The 25,369-nt window shown below is 40.2% G+C and overlaps 1 protein-coding gene across 7 annotated transcripts in view; it reads left to right on the forward strand.

Moving 5' to 3' along the window:
* The window catches only part of SASH1 (SAM and SH3 domain containing 1), an 866,583-nt gene that overhangs the window by 760,215 nt on the left and 80,999 nt on the right, over positions 1–25,369 (forward strand). For all 7 annotated transcript variants that reach the window (XM_043511166.1, XM_043511160.1, XM_038395547.2 and 4 more), the window contains 2 exons: positions 13,455–13,505; positions 13,628–13,677. In XM_043511166.1, coding sequence (XP_043367101.1) covers positions 13,455–13,505; positions 13,628–13,677 — 101 coding nt within the window. The remainder of the gene's footprint in view (positions 1–13,454; positions 13,506–13,627; positions 13,678–25,369) is intronic.

Below are 25,369 nucleotides of genomic sequence, written 5' to 3' on the forward strand. Positions count from 1 at the left end.
CAGTGGTGCTTTCTCCCAGTATTGCCAATTTGAGGTTTCATCATAAAACTCACAATGTCTAGTGTCCTTTCTTTCATTTAAAAGGAAAAACTAGTTTCTAGCCCCATTGATTGTGGAGAAAAGTGTGAAAAATCACTAAACGCTCAATCGCCAGAAGACAAATAATAATCCAAAAATTATTTTATAATCTCATGATTTCTGAAGGCTTTGGGATGACGATGCCATTGTTGGCACAACAACTATGCAGATGTAACAGAGTAAAAAAACCAAACATCCATCTCCTCGCATTTCTTCACAGGGTAGCGTTCTTTTGTACCATCAGAGACTTTCTCTCCAACAACCATTTGCCATTAATCCAGTCCCCTCCTCCCTCCAGACAAGGTGGAGAGGTGAAATTTTTCCCTGCCAAATAATTATCAAGTTAATATACATTATGTGGGAAGGTGTTAGTGGCTGCCAGCATTGACAGACCTGGTAATCGTCAATGCGTGAACTAAGCTTTTATTATTCAGGCTAAATGAAGGCGCAATTAAGTTCCCTTTTAGGAGTAATAGCTGAAACAATGGAAGCCACCTCCCAAGGATCCAGGCAGCATGGCAATGTCTGAGCAGAGGGTAAGGCATGTGGACCGAATGGTTTTCCTGATTGAAAATAGAGGTTCTCATGCATAGATTAGTTGCAGCTGTGTGTCTGTGTCTGTGGCAGAGGCAGAAAAAAAGGGCAGAGAGGCAGGAAAAAAAAACAGCAGAAAGCAAGAGAAGCAGTGGTGAGAATGGCCATGGGAGGAAGCCAAGAGTCGGAACTGCTTTTGAGAACAGTACATTCTGGAAAGGCAGACTTGGGTATTTGGACAAGGAAATTGCTTCCTTCTGCTTGTTTCTACTGTGTTCCGAGAAATGGACTTTGTGTACAGTCTTTGTAAATGAACAGGTTTGCACGAAAGAATATACCTGACTCATATAATCAATTTCTGCTCCTAACAGAAAAATCTTTGCAAGGCCCTAAAATATAGGCTAACCAAAATGCAACAATATGAGTGCCTCAGAGCTAATTCAGAATTATATAACTATGACCAGATCATCATCAGCTATTTAGTGGAGCTATACTGATTTACACCAGCTTGAGGGTCTGCCGCAAGCATCCATCTGTGAATACTAATCTGAAGTTTATACTAAAGAGGCTCCCAAATTAACGTCCCTCTCTTTACTTTTTAAAGGAAATTTCTATAGCATGGAAATTATAATGAATACAAACCAACAATGTGTGCTAATCCTCTTTTGCATTACCCTTGTTAGTTTGTTTTCAGTGCCCCTCCTGGAGAAACTACCTTTATTTTCTGTGAAATTTTGAAATTAGTGTCCCAGCAGTAAAAGCTCTTTTTCTCCCATCCCCAATCCCTGGAGGAGGTTTATGCATGTACAGTGGAAGCAATTCAGTGTCAGACTCTGAGGAAAGGGTTTATTTTATCCATCTGACCTTACAAGTGTCTGATTTCATTTGCCTATAAAATAAAAAATACCAGCTTCATTTAAAAGAAAACTTCATTTATTCTCTTTTAAAATAACCACATTTTAGGTGTATTTAATTAACACTGGCCTGTTTTTTTCCAGTGAAATCAATTGGAAAGAGAATTTTGAAAACTCAAGGGGTCCTGATTTTCATGTACAGTGTGGCTCCTTTACGCTGCCAGAGCATAAACAAGAATCAGGCTCAGTGAAATTTTCATTGATACTGTACATCTGTGAATGATAAAATACCCAAATAGCTTGTAATATCTTGGTCTTCTTATTAGTACATGACCATGGAACCCTGAACATCAGGAGGAACTAAAATTCCAGAACATCGACAGAAAATACATATGTAATCTAAAACATTACAAAGAAATAAATTTAAACTTGATCTGAAAGATTTTTTTTATCAGTAAGGCCCAAGTTCAGGGTTTCTGTATTTTGTTTGGGTGCATTTGATGTTGTTTCTAACACCTGAAGCAGAGTAAGGAGCTTAAGTTTTACCCTACTTGAGTGTTACCTGTGGTGTCATCAATTGTACCTGAAATAATGCAAAACCTTAAACTTGGGTCTTGACAAGTAAGTAAAGAGAGGCCTGATTTTCCATTTTCTAAAATACATTTATTCGAGAAGCCCAAGCTGCAGTGTTTATAGACTGATGTTCGGATCCAATTTTTCCCCAAATAAATTGAGTTTTTGAAATTCTATATTTTGGGTTGTCCTGTTGGAGCTAAAGAGCCAAACTTCTTCAAACAGATTTAAATCTGGGGTTACAGTTTGGATTTATTTGCAGTTGTCAGTCTCCCTAATGTGGGGTTCTCAATGAATTTCTTATGTTTCTATAAAGAAAACCATTTAATTTCACTACTACAGCAAAGTTACATGTATTAGAGTAATTATGGTTATGGAAAGGTTCCTTTTAGTTTGTTTTCCTGATCTTGAGGTGAGAGAATAAGAAACTCGCATCCAATAATTAACAGGTTATAGTAAATAAAAATAATTTGTACAAAATTTAGCTTTGTATTAAAATATTTTTTCTTTTTACATTATGTACGTAACGTAACTTCTTATGAATCTCCCTCATTCAAAATGTTAGCACTTGGTATTGCTTTTCTGAGGAGAACAGCACACTCAGGCTATGTCTGTGTTGTTCCACAGGTCTGACTACAGAGGTGTGACTAGTGATGTGTTCCAAAGTGCTGCTGGAACTAAAAAATTCCTAGTTCACATTAATGTAGTTCTGTATGAAGAGGGCTATGTTAATGCCAACTAGAAACCTTTTAGTTCATGCCCGTGGTGCCCACACAGGGGAGTTACGGCACAGCACTTTGTAGTCCAAACTGCAGGGCAGGGTAGACAAGCCCTTAGTGTACTGTAATCACACACTGGATTTACTGGTGCACCATCTTCTTTGTCAACACAGAGAGAACTTCAGCTCTTCCTCCAAATTCACCTCTGGTGATTTACTTTTTTGCACAATATGAAGTCAAGGGTTCTGGAAAAGAGGTTGGTTGGTTGGCTTGTTTACTGTTAAAGACCAGAGTAAATGATGGTGCAAGAGAGAAATCACTTTGAATAATCCCTGGTTTCAGAGTAGCAGCCGTGTTAGTCTTTATTCGCAAAAAGAAAAGGAGTACTTGTGGCACCTTAGAGGCTAACATTTATTTGAACATAAGCTTTCGTGAGCCGATGAAGTGAGCTGAAGCTCATGAAAGCTTATGCTCAATAAATTTGTTAGTCTCTAAGGTGCCACAAGTACTCCTTTTCTTTTTTGAATAATCCATTAGCCTACAATGTTAAACAGCTGCTTTTAAATGCCTATAATTTCAACATGTTTATTAAATGGCTGTTACAGATTACATTTAGTTAACATTCATTTGAGCTCTTTACAGAGCAGTCATCTATAAATTAATGCAGAGGAGGGAAAGAAGTTAGAGTGTAAGATCATAAACGCATCATTGATATGAATATAAGTTACAGTGAAGCTGAGTCCACCCGTGTTGCCATTATAGCCTTGTTTGGGAAGATTTATAGTACAGCTTTGGAAGATTGCTTAAGGGTAATATTTAGCATTGGACTTGGCCTAATATTCATTTTCTGTCTCTTTCCCAGTTTTTGAAAATAAAATAATTTCATTATTATTTACAAATTTGTATAGTTCTTTAAGATTTTTTGTGTGTTCTTTAAGGTGAATATTTAATTTGTTTTAAAAATGAAAACTGGGGACCTAACTCCTCTATAATACTGTCTAGTGGCATTGGTATTTTGCTGTTTTTTGCTGTGCAAATAGCAAAAAAAAATCTTGTTTTAAAATTATCTACTTGAAAAGGAAGTTTGAAAGAAATTTTAAAAATTATGGTGGCTAATTAACATTAAGAATGATCAAACACCAAAAAACTATTAGTATTTCCCAGGTAAAAATCAGTGACGGGGAGATAACTTCCCCTTCCTAATTATTCTAAATTGTTGCCTTTGTAGGTAAAGTGGAATATTAGGAGGGATTTGAAGTTTAGACTGACATGTTGAGTTCTTAGTTCTTTGGGGGGTGCTAGTTAACAACTGATTTCCAACTTCTGGACGGCCTACTGTATAATGGTGTACTCAGACTAGTGCCAGGTCGGCTGCTGTCCACATTACACCAAACACCACCTCTAGTTAGCATCACTGTTGTCAGTCTCTGCTGAGAGGCCATGCATTGACTGAGCACAGAGACTTAAAGTAGCCTCTCCAGGATAGGTTTCAGAATAAAGTACAAACGCCTCCTTGCTGTTACGGTACCACACACAGCTCTGCCCCGCCTGTGTCCCTTTGTTCTGCACCACATGTCCAGCTCTCTGCTCACATTTCTCACCTTGCTCCCTCCTGTTCTTGCTTTTAGATCTTTTTTAACACTGTTTTCTACCACTGAAACAGAATGTTCCTCCTGTGCCTTAAACATTCTCCCTGCCTTAGAATCATAGAATATCAGGGTTGGAAGGGACCTCAGCAGGTCATCTAGTCCAACCCCCTGCTCAAAGCAGGACCAATCCCCAATTTTTGCCCCAGATCCCTAAATGGCCACCTCAAGGATTGATCTCAGAACCCTGGGTTTAGCAGGCCAATGCTCAAACCACTGAGCTATCCCTCCTTTAAGTCCATCCTCAAAAATCCATTTCTTGCACCTTATTTTCCATCATTGCCTTTCCTTAGCAGAGTGGTCGCCTTCTCCCTTTGGCCCAGCCTTAATGTCCCTCATAACATGGATCAGAATTTATTTGATTTTTGCATTGTAGAACATGAATCGTGGGGGAAGGGGGTTGGGTTTTTGTTTTTTTTTTACACCCTGATCCCTCCTTTCCCTGAAAACTTTCTTTATCTATTTTCAAGTTCTATGCTTTTCTGAGTTAAAGCCCTATTTGTTACACATAGGTTCCTGTCCTGCCACCACTTAAGCCCATGTCTTTTTCAATCCCAGTAAAGCATCATGCAATATTATGGAATTTCACCAATCTTGTGGTTGCTGTTATAATGTTTTTGTCATTTAAAAAGTGCTGGTGGGTATTTAATAATCTAAAAGAAATCTAAATATATGGAAAGCACATTAGAGAAAATATTGTCATAATTGTTGTTTGGAAATAGAAAAATGTTTTAACTGTCTTTATCTGAAACATTATATTTATAGATTCTAGCATTCAGCAAGGGTTTACGCTGGGCTGAGACAGAAATTGTTTTAATACATAAGTAAGCACTTGAGAGCTACTATAATTGCATGTTTTGTTTCTGCCTTCTTGTAAAACCACACTTGGTTAGTAGCAAAGCTAAGTGTTCACTTCTCTGTGTTGATGCATGAGCCATTAGGAGAATATTTGGACTGTAGTTTCCTGAAAAGTATTCACTTGTTGTTTTTTTTTAACCATTCCTGCCCCACATCTCATTTCCTCGCTCCTGAATTTTATTGTTTCTACAGAATGTCATAATTTGCTATGTGTCAGTCTTGGCAGTAACATGCAAGAGTAATGGAGCAGAAAGTCTCCACAGTTCTAGTGTAATGGCTAAAATGATGGACCTTGGGATACAATTTGAAACTCAAAATGGATCCTTTGCTCATCTGAACCATTGGAAACTCAGTGAGCTGGTTAATTCCCCCAAATAAACACTTTCTGAGGTGGTAGCCACTGGAATCCTTCTTCTTTTATTTATTTATTTTGATCAGTGACCCATGGCTAGCAACTGGTTGGCAGTTCTCATTAAACACCTGTGTGTTCCTGTGCTGTCACTGCAAAAACGTTTTGTTTGTCATAATCTTCTCTGGAGCTTCTGTGCAGGTTGGGACATGACTTGTGGCAAAGGAATCTAGACAGAATAATTGGTGTCAGATTAAATTACCCCGCTGGAGGACTTTGATGTTATGAGTTCCTAATGATCTTTTGAATATGGCTTTCTGTCATCATTGAGAAGATAGACTAGAAATTGCAGCGTGTATTCAGACTAAGCAAGGTGAAGTCCCTTGGGGAAAGAATGTTTTGGATTTTCTAATGTATAGTTTCCCTTCCTATCTGCCTTACTGCTAGCCATTTGGGAGAGGGTTGTCAATGGAATTATTATTTATAATCTCAAATCATGAAATTGGCAACATCAGCATTTTTAGTCCTATCTCCTATTTGTCACGTTTCTAAACTTCCCCAGCAACTCCACATGTTTCCCTCTGAACAATAGCTGCTTCACGTCTCAGTGATCTTAACCACTCCTAGGATTCTCTCTCTGTTTGCTGCCTATAGCTCTTAGGCCTTGTCTACACTAACGTTTTTGGACCTGTAATTCCCAGTTAGTGCAATTCCACTTGCGGAAGTTGCAGTATAGACAAGGCTCAGAAGGGACACAAGCTCTTCTATCCCCAGGGTTCGAGGATATGGTGATCAAAAATGTATGAACTTTACGTACACTAATGGTCTGAATTACGGGCCTGTAATCTAAGTGTAGACGCCCTTTGAGACCACTGCCTGTTCAGTGACTCAAAGAGCACTTCCAGGAAGCCTCTTTATATGCAGAGGAGGTTCTGGACTGGAGCCACAGACTATCGTTCTTCGCAGGGATGTTTCTATGAATAACTTTTTTCCTTATTTTTTTTATCAAAATAATAAAGACAGAGTATTTCCCTCCACATAACATACAGAACAGAACCCACCCCAGGAAGGAAAGTCCCAGGTTGATTTAAACCCTGTCTCTCTGATCTGGAGCAGTGTTTCTAATTGTGATACAGCTGGCTAACAATGCACTCTTTGGCAGAAATATAGGTATATTTTTCCTGTTTTGTGTATTCCCCTTAATGAATAATGGGCAAAAACCCAGAGCACTTTTAACTGCTACTTTCCTGAGATGTTGAGTTCTAAAGGAAGACTGATAAAGTCCTACAGAAGTCAATTGAAGTCAGTACAGCTATGCTGATTTACACCAGCTGAGGCTTTGCCCCCAGAGCTACCAATAACACCTTGAAAGGCAAAATAATTAAACCGCAAGTGAAAAGCTTTCCATAAACGTCAGCTCCGTTGTAAGTTCTGAGGGAGTTGAAATGGTGTGTAGAAAGCTGTTTACATGGGTGTTCATTTCACTTGTCCTTGTATGGATCGGTTCAGTTAGAACAGAAATAGTTCACCACCAAGCAATTCTTAAGAGCAACGTTGCAATTAAATGTTACATTTCTGCCATGAGACACTTTCAAAGAGAATTAGACCTTTATAGCCATATCCCCACAGCAGGGTATGTGTGAAGGTGCAAGCCTTATTTTATGGTGTCTGGGTTTGAGCTCTGTTTATTCTCAAGTGAAAAGAATGTGTTGGTTTCATCCTAGTTCCCATTTGTTTACCTTACAAAATCACTACGCATGTTAAACTAGCTGTGTGCAACAGCCTCCTCTGCTGAAAGGAGGCCTTCAACTGGGTAGGTTATGCAAGTAAACTAACTAGGGGATATCATGTCTTGTATTGATCTGGATGCCCTGGTAGCGTGCACATTCTGAAACCTGATAGCACCGTAATATTGTCACATCTAATAGTGGCGAGATAGGTGGTTATTAGCATTCAGCAACATGCTATTAGCCTTCTTGCTATGCTAAAAATGTGAGAAGTGAAGAGAATAATCCAGCAATAAAGACCCACAAATAACACAGCGAGAGGGAAAAGTGATATGGTGGTTAAAACAGAGGAGTGAGTCTCAGGAGAAGAAGGATGGTCTGATGTGAGTCTGGGACTTTGGAGAGCTGGGTTCAGTCCCTTGCCCCATCACAGACCCATTGTGTGAATTTGGGCAAGAGATTTTGTGTCTCTGTGGCTTAGTTTCCTATCTGCAAAATGGGATAACAGTACTTCCTTGTCTTACAGAAGTGTTGTAGCGATAAATACATTGAAGTCTCCAAGAGACTCCAGACCTATGGTAATGGGAGTCATGCAAGTACCTGTATAGACAGTTCTGGTTTCTATTCCCAACTCTGCCATAAATAACGAGCAAGTCTCTTAAATACAAATTTTCAAAATTTGGTCACCTCAGTTTTTGGGGTCCGATTTCAAATACCTTGGGCCTTCTTTTCAGATATATTGAGCATTCTCAACTCCAACTGAAGTCAATCAGAGATGGAGGTTCTCAGAAGTTGGGCACCCAGTATCAGTAGCTGTGTTTGAAAATTTGGGGTTGGATTCCCAAAAATGCAAACTCTGTCTACTTAACTTGAAGTCAAGAGTTTTACTACAACTTCAGTGGGAGTAGTTAGGCCAATACTGAGTGCCTTTGAAAAGCCCACCTTTGGCCTAACCTTCTCTAGGCCTCAGTTTCACATCTATATAATGCAGATCATACTTTCCTACTTCACATGTCTGTTTGAGACTCAGTTGATTAATGATTGTAAAGCTCTTTGAGATTCTCAGATGGATGGCACCTTAAGTGAAAAGTCATGTTGTTCAGAAATATGGTGGTTGTTAATTGGGTTATCCAGCTAATAAATCACTTACCAAATGTGTCTTTGAGTAATAAGTAACAGATAAGCATCAGAGGCCTCATGTTTGTCAGACTTTAGCTAGAGATGTAGGATTTGCAATAACAGGATCATGGACCATCGGGTCTGATATCCTGTGTCCATCAATGGTATTGTGGTTAATGAGAAAGATGTGAAAACCCCTAGAGCACCTGGCCACTTCACATCCTGAGCCAGGGTGAACAGCTGAAATCTTGAAGTGTGAGCCACAAGTCTCACTTGATATGTTTACAAATCATTGTCTCTGTTATAGTAGAAATCGTGTAAAAAAGAATTGCAGTTGTGTTGTGTCGTGTCAGTTCCTACCCTGCGAGACACTTTTCATCATAATTCAATATTGGTTATTTCCTGCTGTGTAATACATTGTCAATAAACAGATTGTGAAAAAGTAGGTAATGCAAGACATGACTGAGGCATGCTGACCGAGCTCTTTGTGGGTTGCCTGGATAGCGTCTGTCCCTCCTGAACTTCATTTTCACCAGTGCTTTTGGGGCCTGATCCTGTGGCTGTTGAAGTCAATAGCAAAGCATCTCCTGACTTCAGTGCTGTGGGAGAGGCCTTTCAGGTGGGAGACTGAATTCTTTCTAAAAGAGGTGCTCTAGTTCAACCATAAGTAACGATCTTGATGCAGGAATTACTGGGTGAAATTCTGTGGTCTGTGTTATGCGGGGGTAGATTTTCATAAATGGTCCCTTAAATTCTATGTATGTTCTGAAGCCAAATTCATAAAGCCCCTGCTCACCTAGTGTTGAAGCCATTTTGTTCCCCTCCTGATTCTGGGCTGCTGTGGGGACTGGAACAGCAGTTTCTGAGGGCTGCACTGCCTGAAATCTCCATAGTGATCCAACTCTGCCCCCAATACCCTCCACAGCTCAGCATGTCTCCTGTGCCAGAACTAGTGAAGAGGTCTTTGGAAGGCAGCTTTATGAATACCTTCTGCAGTGCCTACACTGTGAAAATCCACCCTCAGTTGGAACTGGGATTTTTAAGGACTCTTTACATTACTCTAGCACTTTAACCTGGCGTGAATCTCACCCTATGAATCTGTATAAAGCCCATAATTCAGAACCTTTTAGAAATTCATCTACAAAGCTTTGTAGAATGTTTAAAGGTTTGTTTCAGGTTTGAGAGCTACAGAGAATTAACTTTTAACAAACTAATATTGTAAAATATTTAGCAAAATGTCATCAGTGTGTTTTTTGAAACTAAAACCAGCGTTCCAGAATTCATCCCACTTTGCAAAATAAGACTGTGATCCTGCAATTGGGTTCATATAGGCACAGGGTCTACTTTCCAGTAGCCAGACCAGAGCCTAAATAAATAAAACTATTTATGGCTGGTTTAACTTATAAACCCTTCTTCTACCCAACATCCTTGATTGTTTGTCCGCAGAGCAAAAATACCATTTAATTCTAATTAGGACTGAAGACTCTTGAATAATGATGATAGAGAAATGTCTTAAGTTATTTGTCTTTGAGTGCTGCCAGGGGCAAGTGCAGCTTTAGAAGCCAAGGTGGCAGAGGAGGCTAATGGCATAAATGGGAGAAGAGAGTCAAGATTTTGAAACGCAGGATGCAGCTGGCTATTTCCCCAGGAGATTTAAAAAAAAATTACAATAAACCTTTCCACCCTCCATTTACAATGTACAGTGAACTTGGGCAAGTAAAAGGATCCCTTAGAGTGGCAGAAAAAAGGGACATGGCCGCCTAAATTATTTTTTTAAGTATATCTGTTAAAAAGGATTTGCAGCAGATGCTTCTGTAACCCACATGCCTTCTGGGTGTGGTGTTCTGTCCCATCTAGTGGCACCGAGACCACTTAGAGTTAAATGAGTTTAGCTCATGCTGTGCAGGCTCATGCGCTAAGCTCCAGAGGTCCCCAGTTCGATCCTGCCCACCAACGACTGGGGCTTGTTGGCATTGCACTTCTTCAGACAGCAGGTAAATGATGAAAAACCAAATATTTATTGCTGAGAGGCTGGGGTACAAATGCACTTCAGGCACACAGTGGATTCCTTTGACTGGCTCTATGCAGCTTTAAGACGCCCATACTGGTGAAATGTTCTCTGTTGTCTTTGTGACAGTGGGTGGAGGAGGAAAAACTGTCTTGAATGAACTGTGTAGCAAGTAGGTTTACTGCTGCTTGCTTCCTTCCTTCCTTCCTTTTTGGCTTCAGGTCAATGGGAGAGTGAAGGAGAAAGACGTGCAGTAATGTTCCTGCTGCCTTGCTGGCTGGAAAGCTTGTTTGACTTCTCTTGATAGAAGTAATGGAGGAACAGGGACTACTATACCTCTACTTTCATGAGAAAATCAGAGTCACTAGGTAGTAGTATGGAGAAATGATTTTTTTTCCCAGTACCTTTTGATTCTAAACAATTAGTTTTGGCTTCTTGACCAGTTACATTTGCAGAGTATCCTGAGCCCCCAACAATTCCTATTAAAGTCTATGGAAAGACTTTTCCATTGGAGTCTGGCCCCCTTTATACGCTGACACTTGCACCCTGTCTACAATATTAAAACAACAAAGCCAAGGCAACCAGCATAGAACAGACCAAACCATGTCATAACAAAGTTACTAAATCTTGTTACACCCTGTGTAGATTATGACTATAATCTAACATAATACTGTTACGTTGTTGTGCCATAGTGTGGTTGGGGCCAATCTGTTATACTACAGTCCCCAACAGTAGAAGCTGGTCTCCATTTGAATGAGTTCTATTAGAGTGGCAGAGAGTTTTTCTTCTGGATTTTGCGGATTTTCTGGAAGCATTAACCCTAAAGTATTTCAGATCAATTAACACTAATCCTTTTTTTAAATTGAATCTCATTTTCTTATTACTTTCTTCTGTAGATACATTTCCCATCTTTATCCTTTAGGCTAAGGACATAGAAACTAGTTTTATTTTGAGATAGGAAAGAGAGTTAAAACTAGATTAACTGTTGCATTGGATAATATACCATAAAAAGAAAACCCTGCTTTACTCAGGGATGAACAAATTGACCTACTAGGTCTTTTCACTCTTTGATTTCTTTGAGTGTATGTTGTTAGACTTTAGTGATTTCCTGGAGTACGATAACAACTATATTTGAAATCAATGGCAGATGAATGGCAATGAACTCACTGGCTTCAATAGGACCAGAATTGGGTTGAAGATTCATAGTCCGGCCCTGCAAAGTGCTTTCTCCCACTGTTTTGCATTCAGATGAATGAGGTGCCAACAGTTAGATTTACCTTCAGTGACATAGAACTGCAAACTTTTCTCCAGTCCCACCTGGAGTTTAACCCTTGACTTCAGTGGAGCAGGATTAAGCCCACTGTTAGCAACAGGTACACTTTAAATTATTGATATAAAATCTTAAATTGGACAATATGGGCCTAATGCACTGAAGTCAGTGGAAGGACTCTTATTCACCATGCTGGGGATAGAAACATGTCAGGCTACAGAATGCTCATTGTTAACCTGTGTTCCCAGATGAAGAATTTAGCTTGATTAAGTCTACGTAACTTTTGGTTAAGCTTGTTTGCTGAGAAATAGCTAGAAATTTTCCCCTTGAATTCTTGTTTTCAGTGAATTTGGGGGAATTTGTTTTATATGTAATCTCAATGAATCGTTTTTGTTACCAAACTTAAAAATGATATGTCCTGTATAACTGCCCCAACAGTGCAGAGTTTTCGAGGGGAGGTTTCCATTTTGACTGCCAAATACAGTGTCACTTGGAGGAGAATTTTCTTCAGTATACTAGATAGTTGGAGAGAATAATTACAAGGTGCTTTTTAAAAAGAAAAACAAAAAAGGTATCAGTCTGACCTTAGCATACACCCTTGATTTGTCATTTAAAAAAAATGGATAATTTCAAATGTCTTCACTTAAACGTTAGATTTCGAAAGATCACTTTTTTTTCAGAAACTCTCTAATTGCTACCATAGTTAATGGGCATAGTGATTAGTGCAGTGGACTGGGAATCAGGACTCCTGGAGTCTGGTCCCAGCTCCTTCTCAGTGTGTCAATGGGCAAACCACTTAATTTTGTGCCTCATTTCTCCAATGTGCAATACTGTTGATAATAGGTACTTACCTACCAAGAAGACTGAGAGTTTTAATTAGTGTGTGTTAGGGTACTAAGGAATTTTGGCTGAAAAATAATCAGACACACTTTTTTTTTATTATTTATCCAATATATGCCATTGTAATTGGTTTTTAAAAAAATCTTGAAACTTAAAATCCAGTATTGTGCCACAAATAATTTTCTTCAATGGTTGCAGCAAATTAATTTAATTTTAGGGATCTGCTGAGAACATAACCCCTTTATAGTCCATACTTAATCCTGTGTGTTTCAGTTCAGGATGGGAAGAAGTGGGGGATGTCACAATAAATTGCAGCACAGGCTATGTTAAACAGGAGGCATTTATTAAAGAAGACTGTGGCAATCTGTCAACATGCAGCTTGAGTTCCAGCTTTGTCTCCCCTGTTTACCAAGGATCATATTCTGTCTGTACCGTATGTGAAGACATCTAGTGGCTGAATGATATACTGCAAGTAAACATACATTTATCACACGTGACAGGTGGCTCTGAAAGAGGAAAGAAAGTTTAGGAGGTTGGCAGTCCACACGTAGGAGTATGTGGCAAATGTTGATTATCCCTTGAAGACTACTCATGTGTGTTTTCTTTATTATTATTTTAACTCATATCTATGTATAAGCCTTATATTGTGCTACATTTATCTGTAATAAGTATGTAATTGGCTTCTACTTGAGTATTTCAGTGCTTCTTCAGAGAGCGATTCCACTGGAAAGTTTAATGCTTCCTATTAGAAAGGTCATGGGATTTTTCAATGTTCTCTTCTTGTCTCCTTTTTCTTTTCTCATCTCGCTCCATATTTGTTTTTCTGGAGATGCTTCCTCATTTGGGTGTTGCATTAACCTGACATCTGTTCTGTTTTAGGAGAAACCCGATGCCAGCCCCACATCGCTACAGCTGCGATCCCAGATTGAAGTAAGCACAATGACTTTAATCATCTATTTTTGTTTTGGATTTTTTTTTATTTGATATTTTGCACCAGTTGGGTAAAGCTTGTTGTTCTGTCTGCACTCATGGCAATGTATCTTCCCTTACAGGAATCGCTTGGCCTCAGTAGTACTGTGTCAACACCAGAGACTGAAAGAAAGTAAGTTTGGTCTGTTGGGGAGCAGGAGGGTGTTAAGTGACAATTTTTTACATGAATCAGCCAATTCATGTTAAACTGATTTAACTTCACATAATTCCAAATGAATGCCCCATTGAAAACAAAACTGACACCTCTTTTTTTTTTTCTGTTTTTCTCTTGGTATCTCTGTGTGCATGTGTGTGCGGGCATGCAATGTAAATAAAGTTGGTGGACAGTTGTGAGAAGTGTCATCGATTTCCCTGCAAACTAAAATCTACCTTTTTTTTAAAAATAGCTTTTTTTTTTGTGACGACATAAAAGTTCCAAAAACAGAAATAGGAGTTAAACACTGAAACCACTTTCCCCTTCTTCTGAGCCCATGGTTTTGTTACTGTACTTTTGAAGAAGGAGCCAAGCAAGTGGGGTATTTAAAAGCAACTTGAATTTTAGCAGTCCTTAATAAAAACCTCTTTGTATGAGCTGTGTGGGTTTCTGTTTGCTGTCTCTTCCCCCCCCATTCCTCCCCCCCGCCCCGGGTCCTGCTGCAATGTGTCTGTATCTGTTTGTTTTCTGTGCCTCCCTGCTTTTATCCCAAGAACTGGAATTCCAACTGCTATGGGTAATGTGCAGTAGTGCGTGAAAACATCTAGCCTTGTATTTTCAGGGACTTCCAGCTTCTTAGTGAGATCCCAACTGGGCTAGTTAAGAAAATGCACAGGGAGCCCAGTTTCAAATGTGTGGTGCTTTAATAGGACGCTTCAGCCTCACATTTGAATTCCAGTGAGATACTTGTATCTCAGAATTGGACACTATGGCCTTGTCTCTATTAGGGACATTTTAAAAAAAAATTGCCACCGTTGCTCATACTGGTTCAGCTGCATCAGCATGAGCCATGTTGGGAGCCCTTGTTGAGATAGGATACCAGCTGTTGTCACCATTTTATGTGCTGTTTCCATTAGTCGTGCTCAGAACAGACTTCGGTGACACATTATTTAAAGTGATGGCAGCCAATGGCCAGTGTGCAGTAGGACTTCCAATCAGGCAAACACTGGTGCTATCAAGTATTGGAAAATCTCCTTTGTGTAGAGAAGGCATCAGTATCCTTAAAGAGGTTATCTCCCTGCCTATCTTCCATTTTATTCTATTGCAATTAAACCAAAATGAAACTTTGAATAAGTGCGGGCTGAGGGACAAGCTAAGATTTCCTATCATAATAATTACTTAGTCCAGCCATAGATCTCAAACACTTTACAAAGGAGGTGGTATTATCCCCATTTTCTAGATGGGGAAATGGCAGCACAGAGGGGTGCTGAGTCATCTGAGTGACTTGCCCAAGGTCACCTAGCAGGCCATTGGCAGGACTGAGAATAGAACCCAGATCTTCTGATGTCTTATGTTCTAACCACTGGGATGTACTCCCTTGCAGTATAGCTGCTAAACTAGAGATACCTTGAATAAAAAGAAAGCAATAGATGCATAAATATACTTGGAGTGGTTTTATTCTGAAAAGTGCTTGTTACGTTTTTTAACTGAAAGAATAATAACTTCATTTCTCAATTTAAATGGAAAATGCAGAGGAATTCTTTGGAAAGTAAAGTATTTCATGAATGAAATCACAAGTGTTGAGAGAGAGAGAGAGAGTGTGTGTGTGTGTGTGTGTGTGTGTGTGTGAACTGAAGCACAGAACTGATTTAATCCATCCAAATGTGTGTAGGATTGTCACAGAGGAAGTTTTGCATCAGGGAATTCGCAGAGTCATAAAACACTTAACTTGAAGCATGTGGTCCTTCTGTTTGATGTGAAAATTGCTAAGAATACTGCTAGGGGAATTCTGCACCAAAAAAATTAAAAAATTGCCAAAATAACACCCTCTAATCATGACAGTTTAAATTGTTTTGGTAATTTATTTAAAATACTTGTCAGCCAGTAAGTCTGTAACAATACAGGTAATAAAAAAATTCAGGAAATGTTTTTCGACAAATAGATTCCTTACTAGGCATATTAATACAGAACTTAGAGTAATAATTCATTTAAACTACAGTACAGAAATGTATTTCCCACACCCCTCAGAAGCAGTGCAAAGGCTTGTGGGAGTTGTGGGTAATGGAGGAGCTGAGGGAGAGTCAAGTAATTGCTGGGACGGAGCCTGGGTGTGAACTTAGAGGGTTGTTGGGTGTGGATGGGAGAAGTATGGAACAGGATTGGTTGTTTTTTTTTTTTGTTTTTTTGGAGGGAGGGACAGGGATTGTTAGGGAGTTGGGGAATCTCCCCCATGCAGACCCTGGCTAATTCTTACCCTCTTTTATTCTGTCTGGCACAAGCCCCTGTCCCCATGTGTCCCTGCACTCCCCTTCCCTGTTCCCATGTGGTCTTGCACCTCCCTGTTACAATGTGGCCCTGCACCCCCACTAAGCAACTCCCTGTTCCCATGTGTTCTTGCACCCCACTCCCATTTAGCCCGACCCCAGTCTGTCCTCCCACTAGCCTTCTGAACCCTATTCTGTGACCCTCCAGCAGCCCCATGTGCCCCACGATGTCCATCCCCTGCCCCCATATCCCATGTCTCCTGACCTGGCCACATGGGCAGGGCGCCGTGAGAAACACAGCCTCTTCTCTTCCACATCTGCAGGTAGGGCTGAGCTCTGTTCTGGCACCACGGCAGCCCCTGGTAGGGGAAAGGTGTAACTGCAGCACCTCTCCGGCAGAATGTATCTTTTGCAGAGAAAAAAAATTCTTCGTGGGACATGAATTCTGAGCATGCACAGTGATGTAGAATTCCCCCAGGAGTAAAAGGGGTCATGATCATTTGATGCCAGACTAAAAACACCAGTGAAAATAGTCAAGGTAGAAGTGATTTAAGCCTGTGTTGTTAAGATGATAGCTTGATTGATCAATGCTAGTTTCATGCTCCTGGCTGAGTGGCATTGTCTTATCAGTTCAGCACTGTTACATGCAGGTAGAAAGAAGACTATAAAATTCATTGGCAAGAAAATGACCCTCTTCCAACTGTTTAGTCCATCAATTGATTTTTTTTTTCTTACTGCTAACAAACTGAATTAGATTCTTCTTTATAATTTTCTATTTAGGCCTCATGTATCTGAGTTTTGTGCTTTCTTTTGTCCTACCTGATAGGACACAGTACTCTGGAGAATGCAGGCAGTTCATGAGAGTATGTCGACACTGCAATTAGACCTATGGCTGGCCTGTGCCTGCTGACTTGGGGTTGCAGAACTTGGGCTAACAGGGCAGTTTAATTGCGGTGTAGACGTTTGGGTTTGGCCTGGAGCCCAAGCTCTGGGATCCTCGCAGGGTCCTAGAGCCCAGCCGCCAACCTGAGCCCAAACATCAGTACCATAATTAAACAGCTCCATAGCCTGAGCCCCACAAATTCAAGTCAGCTGTTCCAGGACAACCACAGGTTTTTAACTGCAGTGTAGACATACCCTGCCGTACCCCTTTTGATGGCTCATCTACACAGCAACGCAAACTGCAGCCGGTCAGGAATTTTTCAGTGAAACGTTTTTAATCAGAAAATTAGATTTGTTGAAACTTAATTTTTTTGTGGAAATGTATCAGTTTCAATTAAAGGTTTCTCAGGTCCAGGATGGAATTTCTGGTCAGAGACCCAACAGCTTGGTGTTTAGGGCACTCACCTGGGATGTGGGAGACCTAGTTCATGCTTGATTCAGAACAGAAACTTGAATCTGTTTCTTTCAAATGTTTACCCTAGCCACTGAAATTTACTGGGTCTCTCGCTCTCTCTCTGACCCAGTAAATTTTTATTTACAAAGTAGAACAGTTCCAACAGAGGAGAGGGAAAGGGAGAAAAGAGAGACGGACTCTCATCTAATGTTTAGGGCACCTGCATGGGATGTGGGGGACTCAAGTTCAAGACCCTGCTCTGCCTTATTCAGTGACGTAACTATCAGACAATTGCAGAGGAAGGGTCTCTCTCATGATGTTTTGCTACAATTTTCAAAATGTCTTGTTTTCGTTCCTGTGTAGAAGTAAGTTGGTAATCTCAGTCTAGCTTCTATTGGACAAGGGACTGCCAGTCACAAAATCCACCCTAATGAGCGGCATGAAACTAATAGAAACTTCCTATTCAGTAGAGAGACCAGAGGTCTCTGTGGGCCTGGAGACTGAATTACCTTCTCACCTCTAGTGATGGACCCTCCAGAAAGGGAGTGGGGAAGTATAAGCTTCTGTTGCTGCTGTCCATACTGTTCTAGCTCGAGAGAGGGGGTAGTAAAATGTGTTTGCCATGGCAGTAAAATGCTCATTCTATTAAATTGGCTGTAACAAGGAAACTTGGGGGGTGGGGGGTGGAAACTGCAAGGAAAACATAATCAGAAAAATCCTTATCGTACCAAACAAAGCTGAGAGGTGTCTGATGTTTGTGTGGTTATGTTGCTTGTATAGCTGGTAATACCCAATATGTTTAAAAATGCCTGAAATATGGTCAATTACAAAATAGGAAGCAGAGTCACATTTGTTCAAGTCTAGTTCTAAACTTCATGACCAGTTGAGTTTTTCAGAGAAGTTGCTTCTATAAATTGAATCAGTTCTGCGGTTTTTGTAGGGTTGTAATACTCTGCAAATAACTCAATGGAAAATGATACTCCTGAAATGTTTGTGCTTTTTCTTCCATTAATAGGCGCATTTTTCTCCTGTCAGGTTTAATTTCCACACATACACCCTTCAACTTGCAGCATTATTGTCAGATTGAATGTTAGAGTAATATTGTGAAGTCTGAGCTTGCCTCCAGCATAGTGGCATGCCTCTGTATACAACAAAGATATTTTTCATTTTGAACTGCAATCCTGGCTATGCAGACGTAATTGAATTTTGGTTTTGACTCAAAGTATGACCAATATAAGACCAAATACCCAGGAAACACGTTCTTGGTGGCTATTGTTGTCTCTTGGTGCCAGTAATGTGTCAAGCCACGGGTGCATCATATGTAGTAGTAATGCTATTATTTCTCTAAGATGACAACTCCCCAAGGAAGTTTACTCAAGCCAGGGGAATGAGGTGGGAAGGGGGGAGGGAGAGGTGGTTCGCCTCATTCTAAACATGCTGTTTTAAACAATGGAAACCAACATTCTGATTAGCTCCCAGTCCCCATATTTGAACAGTCAAGACTCTGCATGATGGACTAATGAGCTCTGTATGTTGTACAGGAAATCCAGGCCAACCCTACTCCCCTTGAACTCATGCTTCTGCATCCTGTCTCTCATCCTGTTTTTAGCAGATCCAGGGATGTTGCGGAGGGAAGTTATTTGTTTTCCCCCTTTGGGAATAGATCTGTTTGCTGTCACTATTCCCTGCACTGGCCTTATTACGTATTTTAAATGTGGTGTATCCGAGAGCCTTCAGGAAAGGATAGGCGCTAGATGCCAAGTGCAAGAGCACCACATACAGGCAGGACAAGGCACAGTCCCCTGTGTGTAAGTTATTCTTCCAGTTAGAGGGGCGGGAAAGGAGGAAAAACTACCGATGGGTAAAAATGGGGGTCAATAACTGTGAGTGAAACTCTCAGCTCTTTGGCATTCTCATTGTGTTCCAAATCTTTGTCACAGTGGATGTCCTGAAGTGTCCCATCATGCAACAAATCACGCACTGCTTCTTGAGTGATATTATTCATCAGTACAGCACAACTTCTAACCAAGAAAATGAAGATATGTCATGTTAATGTTGTGCTCCCATATCTGTCAGGTTATAGGAAAATGCATTTAAAATGTTCTCTGCCAGTTGAGCCTCTAGATCTACATCACAGTTCAGGTTGCAGGAGTCAGGTAGAGGTTGATCTGTCCAGCAGAGTATTCATGAATGCTTGTATCATGTGCATGCTGCATGATATATCATTTCTGAGGGGCTTGGCATTCCAGTTTATAGGAGTCCCTGTTCGTTCAGCAGCTGTGTCCTTAACTCTGCTTCAGCTGTTCACAAATGTAAAACTCCGTTTTGCTGTGTGCATGTCTAGTATGTGCCTCTTAAACTGAACCTCTCGCATTTGGAGTCCTTGCACTTTGGCCAGCTCTCTGCCCAGTGGGAGGAGGTTTATGGTGTTGTGAATGTTGGGACTGTTTTTTGTGAAAGCTACTTGATTCTCAAGGCATGCAGTGAAATTGTTATCAAAGAAACCAGAGCAGCAATGACAAAAGCAGCCATCTGCAGACTGTCTTCCCTTTGGGGGACACTGTTAGTTTAATCCATTTTTACAGGCTGAAGATTTGCTTCCTGGGTATGCAGAGTTTTCAGCCCCGCTGCCAATATGTGGTATAAACTCAAATTTATCTTGGGTATTAAACCTCCAGATCAGTGCAGTGCTGGGAGAGCACTTGGAGTTCAGTGCTGTCTTGTTCCATAGCATTTCCTAGTAAAAACAGCAGTCTTTTAAAACTTGCTTTCTTTTTACAAAATAACACACAAGACCCAAACTCTGGACTCTGTGGTACTCTAATCCAGTGATCGTTGGCAGTAATATTGAGCACCAACTGTCCTAATCCTCTTCCACTGTAGCATCCAGACTCCAGGCCAAGCCCCAAAAGCAAAAGGGTCATTAAATCAGCACTCTAGGTCACATTCCCATTGTGCTGGCTTAAATTTGGTCAGACTCAATTCTGGCAGCTTGTCACAGTGCCCAGATTAACTGTTGCAGATGACTGTGAGCTCATCTGTGATGAAACGGGAGAGCTACACTGATGGGGATGAGAAGCAGGAAGAGGACAAAAACGGAGAACAATAAAAAACCCAAACAAACCCAGGACACCGTAGCTGCACTTAATTAAGGACGGAATAAATTCCCACTGTTTAGGTTAGAAATTGCAAGGAAAATATGGAGTTGGGGCGGGGGAGAGAAGTTTTATCTCCTAAATTTCTGGAGTAGTTAAGATAACATTTCTTTATATGCAGTGCTTGAAAGAATCAAAAGGAGTTGGTAAATGTGTATACCACCCCATATTAACTTGTTTGAGACCAGATTCAGTGGAAGTGAAACTATTTGTGTTGCCTGCAAATAGCCTCCCAAAGAGAAACAGAGCAGGAAACTCCCACAATAACACTCACAATAGGAGTGAAAGGCCAGCCAAATGCAGCCTGTGACACATGACAAGTGCTACCAGTGTGTGTCTGAGCAGCTGGAGGAAGATTTCAATCCTGGTAATTTTGTAAAAGGATATTTTTCAAAAGAGCCCTAAACTTGTCACAGCCAGTCATCGCAGCATGTAATGACCAACATGCTTTGTATATAAAGAAATGTTACATTTGTTAGACTGGGCCTAGCTCACTGCTGTGGAAGTATTTTAGAGCTGATGATTATCTGCCTCTTTGCATGGATCCCTCTGTGCATGCTCTTGCCACTTGCTAAACATCGCATCCCCTCCTGATGGCCATGTTCAGACTGCACTAGTAGAACCAACATGGCTGGTTCCATGTTGACTGGGGTGGGGTGGGGGGGCAACAAAAATAATAGCTCACTGTTTGTTTCCACTGAGAAAGTTTTGACCTGCTTAAAGAGCCATTGCTATGGAAACGTAATGAGAAAATAATTGAATGGAACCTCTGCTTTCTCTCTCTTTACAGTGATGCCAGGAAGGTCAGAATCTTGCAGCCTTGCTTTCCCTTCAGGTCCATACAAATTTGATAAGAAACTAAAGGCCTATTTTCCTCCTCTATGCCAGCCCCGTTAGATAAACTATCTTGTATTCAGTCAGTAACAATTATAAAGATGTTATAAATATGTCAGTTTTCACACTGATTATGTGACCCTATATAATGCATACAGATAACCAAGTGGACTTCCAAAGGAGCATGCAGAGGCTTTTGTGTTGGTTTATTCAGCCACCCAAATGTGAATAATAATTTTAGATCCAAAATCGCATCCTGAATCATCCACTCCAAAAGGGTTGTAAATAGTTATTGACAAGCATTAAGAGGGCCACTATCAATATATTGAAGATCATAATGGTGTTGGTTTCATTTTTTGGACTGCATTGGACACCTGTGGATTTTATGTCCTATAAATAAGATGAGGCCATGTTTTAAAGCATACCTGCATTTATAAAGTTTAAGGTAAAATAAAAGCCAGTCAGAATCACTTCATTCTCTTCTCTTCTGTTATGGTTTGTTTTGAGAATGATGGGCTTTTGAAAGCCAACAGCATATTCATAGAAGCAGCACCTGGTGTCATTTGTTTCCCTTTCCAATTCTGTAATGGTCCAACTCGGGGCTATTTCACAACTTACGGCACATATGGACTGTGTGTCTTGTAAAACCAGCCACTGTGTATGCAAGATAAGCCCTGGTGCTTTCCTGTCTAAGAACAAAATCAGCTCACAGTTAATAGGGAAAATTTTAGCCTACCTAGTTCAATGGAGCTGTAGCCAAAAGCTCATTTTCTAAGTGGATATTTTGTTCAACTAGCCTGTGTTGCATACATGTGCAGTGATCTCTGGCCTTGGGGGGGGGTGTCTTGGCAGCACAACCTCTAGGGCAGTGGTGGGCAATGGCCTGTCAGGGTAATCTCCTGGGAGACAGTTTGTTTACATTTGCACAGCCGCCCACAGCTCCCAGTGGCCGCAGTTCGCCATTCCCGGTCAATGGGAGCTGCAGGAAGCAGCGCAGGCCAGAGGGACTTGCTGGCCGCCACAGCCGCAGGTTGCTCACCACTGCTCTAGGGCTTGAAAAGGAGTATATGAAATGTGCAAACAGGTAGGTATAGAAATAGCGTTACCATCTGCTGTACTTTAATAACAAGATAAGTCCTGGTGATACCTTTGGTATAGCTGGGGTTGCCATAGTGTGTCTAAAGCTCTATGTACCCAAGACACAACTCCACTGGAGCATATCATTTCTGTAAAACATGTATGTAGCAAACATGCTCTTTGGATCCAAAGAGTAGCCTTCATTTTTAACCTATTCTGAGGCAATTTTTTATTTCTTGTTTCTACATCTCAGGCCCACAAGGTCTTAAAAATAGGCCTAGGAATGGTTTTGAAATTGTGAGATTCACAGATAAAGTTCTGGACATTCCTAAACTTCTATCCTACATAGGATTGGAAAATACTTCTATAGGAAGAGCTCTGTGTAAGCTCAAAAGCTTGTGTCTCTCTCTCCAACAGAAGCTGGTCCAATAAAAGATATTACCTCACCCACCTTGTCTTTCCTCTTTGTGGAATATACTTGGCGATATATCCTTCTTGTATGAAGCTAGATCCATAGATTTCTCAGCTATATGCTGTGACAGAATACATTTCATATGGATGCCTACTAATGAAGTTGTACATCAGAGCACAACAAAACTGAAGGTCTCCCCAGTAGAGTAATGGCATTTGGCTGCCTTTCAGACATGCAGTGCTGAAACTTCTGCCAAGTGTCACTGCATCATTAACTTTCAGTACAAGTTATCAGTCTATGAATGGAAGAACACAAATCACTTTCAGCGCACGTTCACAGAGGAACTGCAGATTTAATACAGTAAGGAAGTGTAATTGGCAAATCAAACAAAAACCAACTCTGTAGGCCTATGGAATCTTTCACCATACATGTAAGAAGTGAAACAATTGATGTTTTTATATTCTTGGTTAAAAATAAAAAAAATCAAAGCTGTCTGGGAGAACTTACAGGCAAGTGCTTTGTCTTATTGTCTATACTTGATTTTGTCAGCTTTTCCATCTTGTAAGACAAGCTGTTAGTATTTTCAAGGTCAGCCCAGAGATGCAAGACTTCACAATTAGAGAATGCATCAAATGACGATTGGACATGTTTGCCCTTCTACCTACATTTTATCTCTTTGCTTTGTCTGGTGCCAGGAATTTGCGTCCTAGGACAATGCTCAATACTTTCTTTCTTTCTTTCTTTCTTTCTTTCTTTCTTTCTTTCTTTCTTTCTTTCTTTCTTTCTTTCTTTCTTTCTTTCTTTCTTTCTTTCTTTCTTTCTTTCTTTCTTTCTTTCTTTCTTTCTTTCTTTCTTTCTTTCTTTCTTTCTTTCTTTCTTTCTTTCTTTCTTTCTTTCTTTCTTTCTTTCTTTCTTTCTTTCTTTCTTTCTTTCTTTCTTTCTTTCTTTCTTTCTTTCTTTCTTTCTTTCTTTCTTTCTTTCTTTCTTTCTTTCTTTCTTTCTTTCTTTCTTTCTTTCTTTCTTTCTTTCTTTCTTTCTTTCTTTCTTTCTTTCTTTCTTTCTTTCTTTCTTTCTTTCTTTCTTTCTTTCTTTCTTTCTTTCTTTCTTTCTTTCTTTCTTTCTTTCTTTCTTTCTTTCTTTCTTTCTTTCTTTCTTTCTTCTTTCTTTCTTTCTTTCTTTCTTTCTTTCTTTCTTTCTTTCTTTCTTTCTTTCTTTCTTTCTTTCTTTCTTTCTTTCTTTCTTTCTTTCTTTCTTTCTTTCTTTCTTTCTTTCTTTCTTTCTTTCTTTCTTTCTTTCTTTCTTTCTTTCTTCTTTCTTTCTTTCTTTCTTTCTTTCTTTCTTTCTTTCTTTCTTTCTTTCTTTCTTTCTTTCTTTCTTTCTTTCTTTCTTTCTTTCTTTCTTTCTTTCTTTCTTTCTTTCTTTCTTTCTTTCTTTCTTTCTTTCTTTCTTTCTTTCTTTCTTTCTTTCTTTCTTTCTTTCTTTCTTTCTTTCTTTCTTTCTTTCTTTCTTTCTTTCTTTCTTTCTTTCTTTCTTTCTTTCTTTCTTTCTTTCTTGTTACAAATTAGATGTTGGCCTGCTTGCTGTGGAATCTCCCCTCCATCACTATATCTAGCCCAGGAACATCAAAAGGCTGCTGCTGCGGCAAGGCTTTGGTAGTCAATATGAAATGAGTTAGTCCCTAGTGAACAGATGCCCACAATACCACCACCACCTGGTATGTACTTGTGTCCCGGTTGGCAGCGAAGAAGAGGATTAATATGGATTTGAAGGCTAAACAACCCTCTCGCCACAAGAAATGGTCTCTCTGGCTCAAGGCAGAGCTGCCATGGTGGAGCAGCATGAAGAAGCTTTCACGGCTCGGCCTACGTTGTTCCTGTTCTGATAATAAATAGGTTTCGTTTTCCAGGGATGTCAGTTTGGCACCTTCCACGAGCACTGAATTCACTAAAAAAGCATTTGCTGGATGCTGAAGTCAAAGCAAAGGTGCAAAAAGGTAACCGGGTTAGTTCTTTCTTCACAGAAGCTGAAAGCCAAGTTCTGACGTTGCGCCCATGGACCGGTCCATGGGCTTTATGTTTGGGATCGAGGAATGAGTGAGTGATGCCGTTTAGGAAATGCCAGTGCCATCATTACATTAGAAATTGAAGTCAACGGGAGTTTTGTCGCTGGCTTCAGTGCGGCTAGTATTTCATTCAAAGTCTAAAGGGACTGAGAACTTTCCTCCTGTGCCTGGTGTTGAAGCTCTTTCCTGAGGACCAGATATTTGACTGCACGTGCTGTGACCCACCTAGGTTATTAATTTTTTCCCTAGAAGTTTTTCCCGCCACGAGTAAACATCATCAGCAAGGATATCAACAGATGCCCCCTTCCACCTGGTGCAGTCCAAATCTGGAATGTGGTTGCATCAGCTGGTTTGCCGTTAATGCCGGATTACATTTCTAATCAGACTGAAGTAGAAAGGAGATGGCATTTCACAGCTCTGCTGTGCCAGCTTCTCTTTGCCTGGATGAATTACTGAATCAAAACTAAACTTCATGCTGTCTCGTTTTCCCTCTAATGGTGTCTATTCAAAGTGATGAGCATGATCTTCATG

This window comes from Dermochelys coriacea, chromosome 3 (assembly GCF_009764565.3).
Source record: "Dermochelys coriacea isolate rDerCor1 chromosome 3, rDerCor1.pri.v4, whole genome shotgun sequence".
In the NCBI taxonomy this organism is placed as follows: domain Eukaryota; kingdom Metazoa; phylum Chordata; order Testudines; family Dermochelyidae; genus Dermochelys; species Dermochelys coriacea.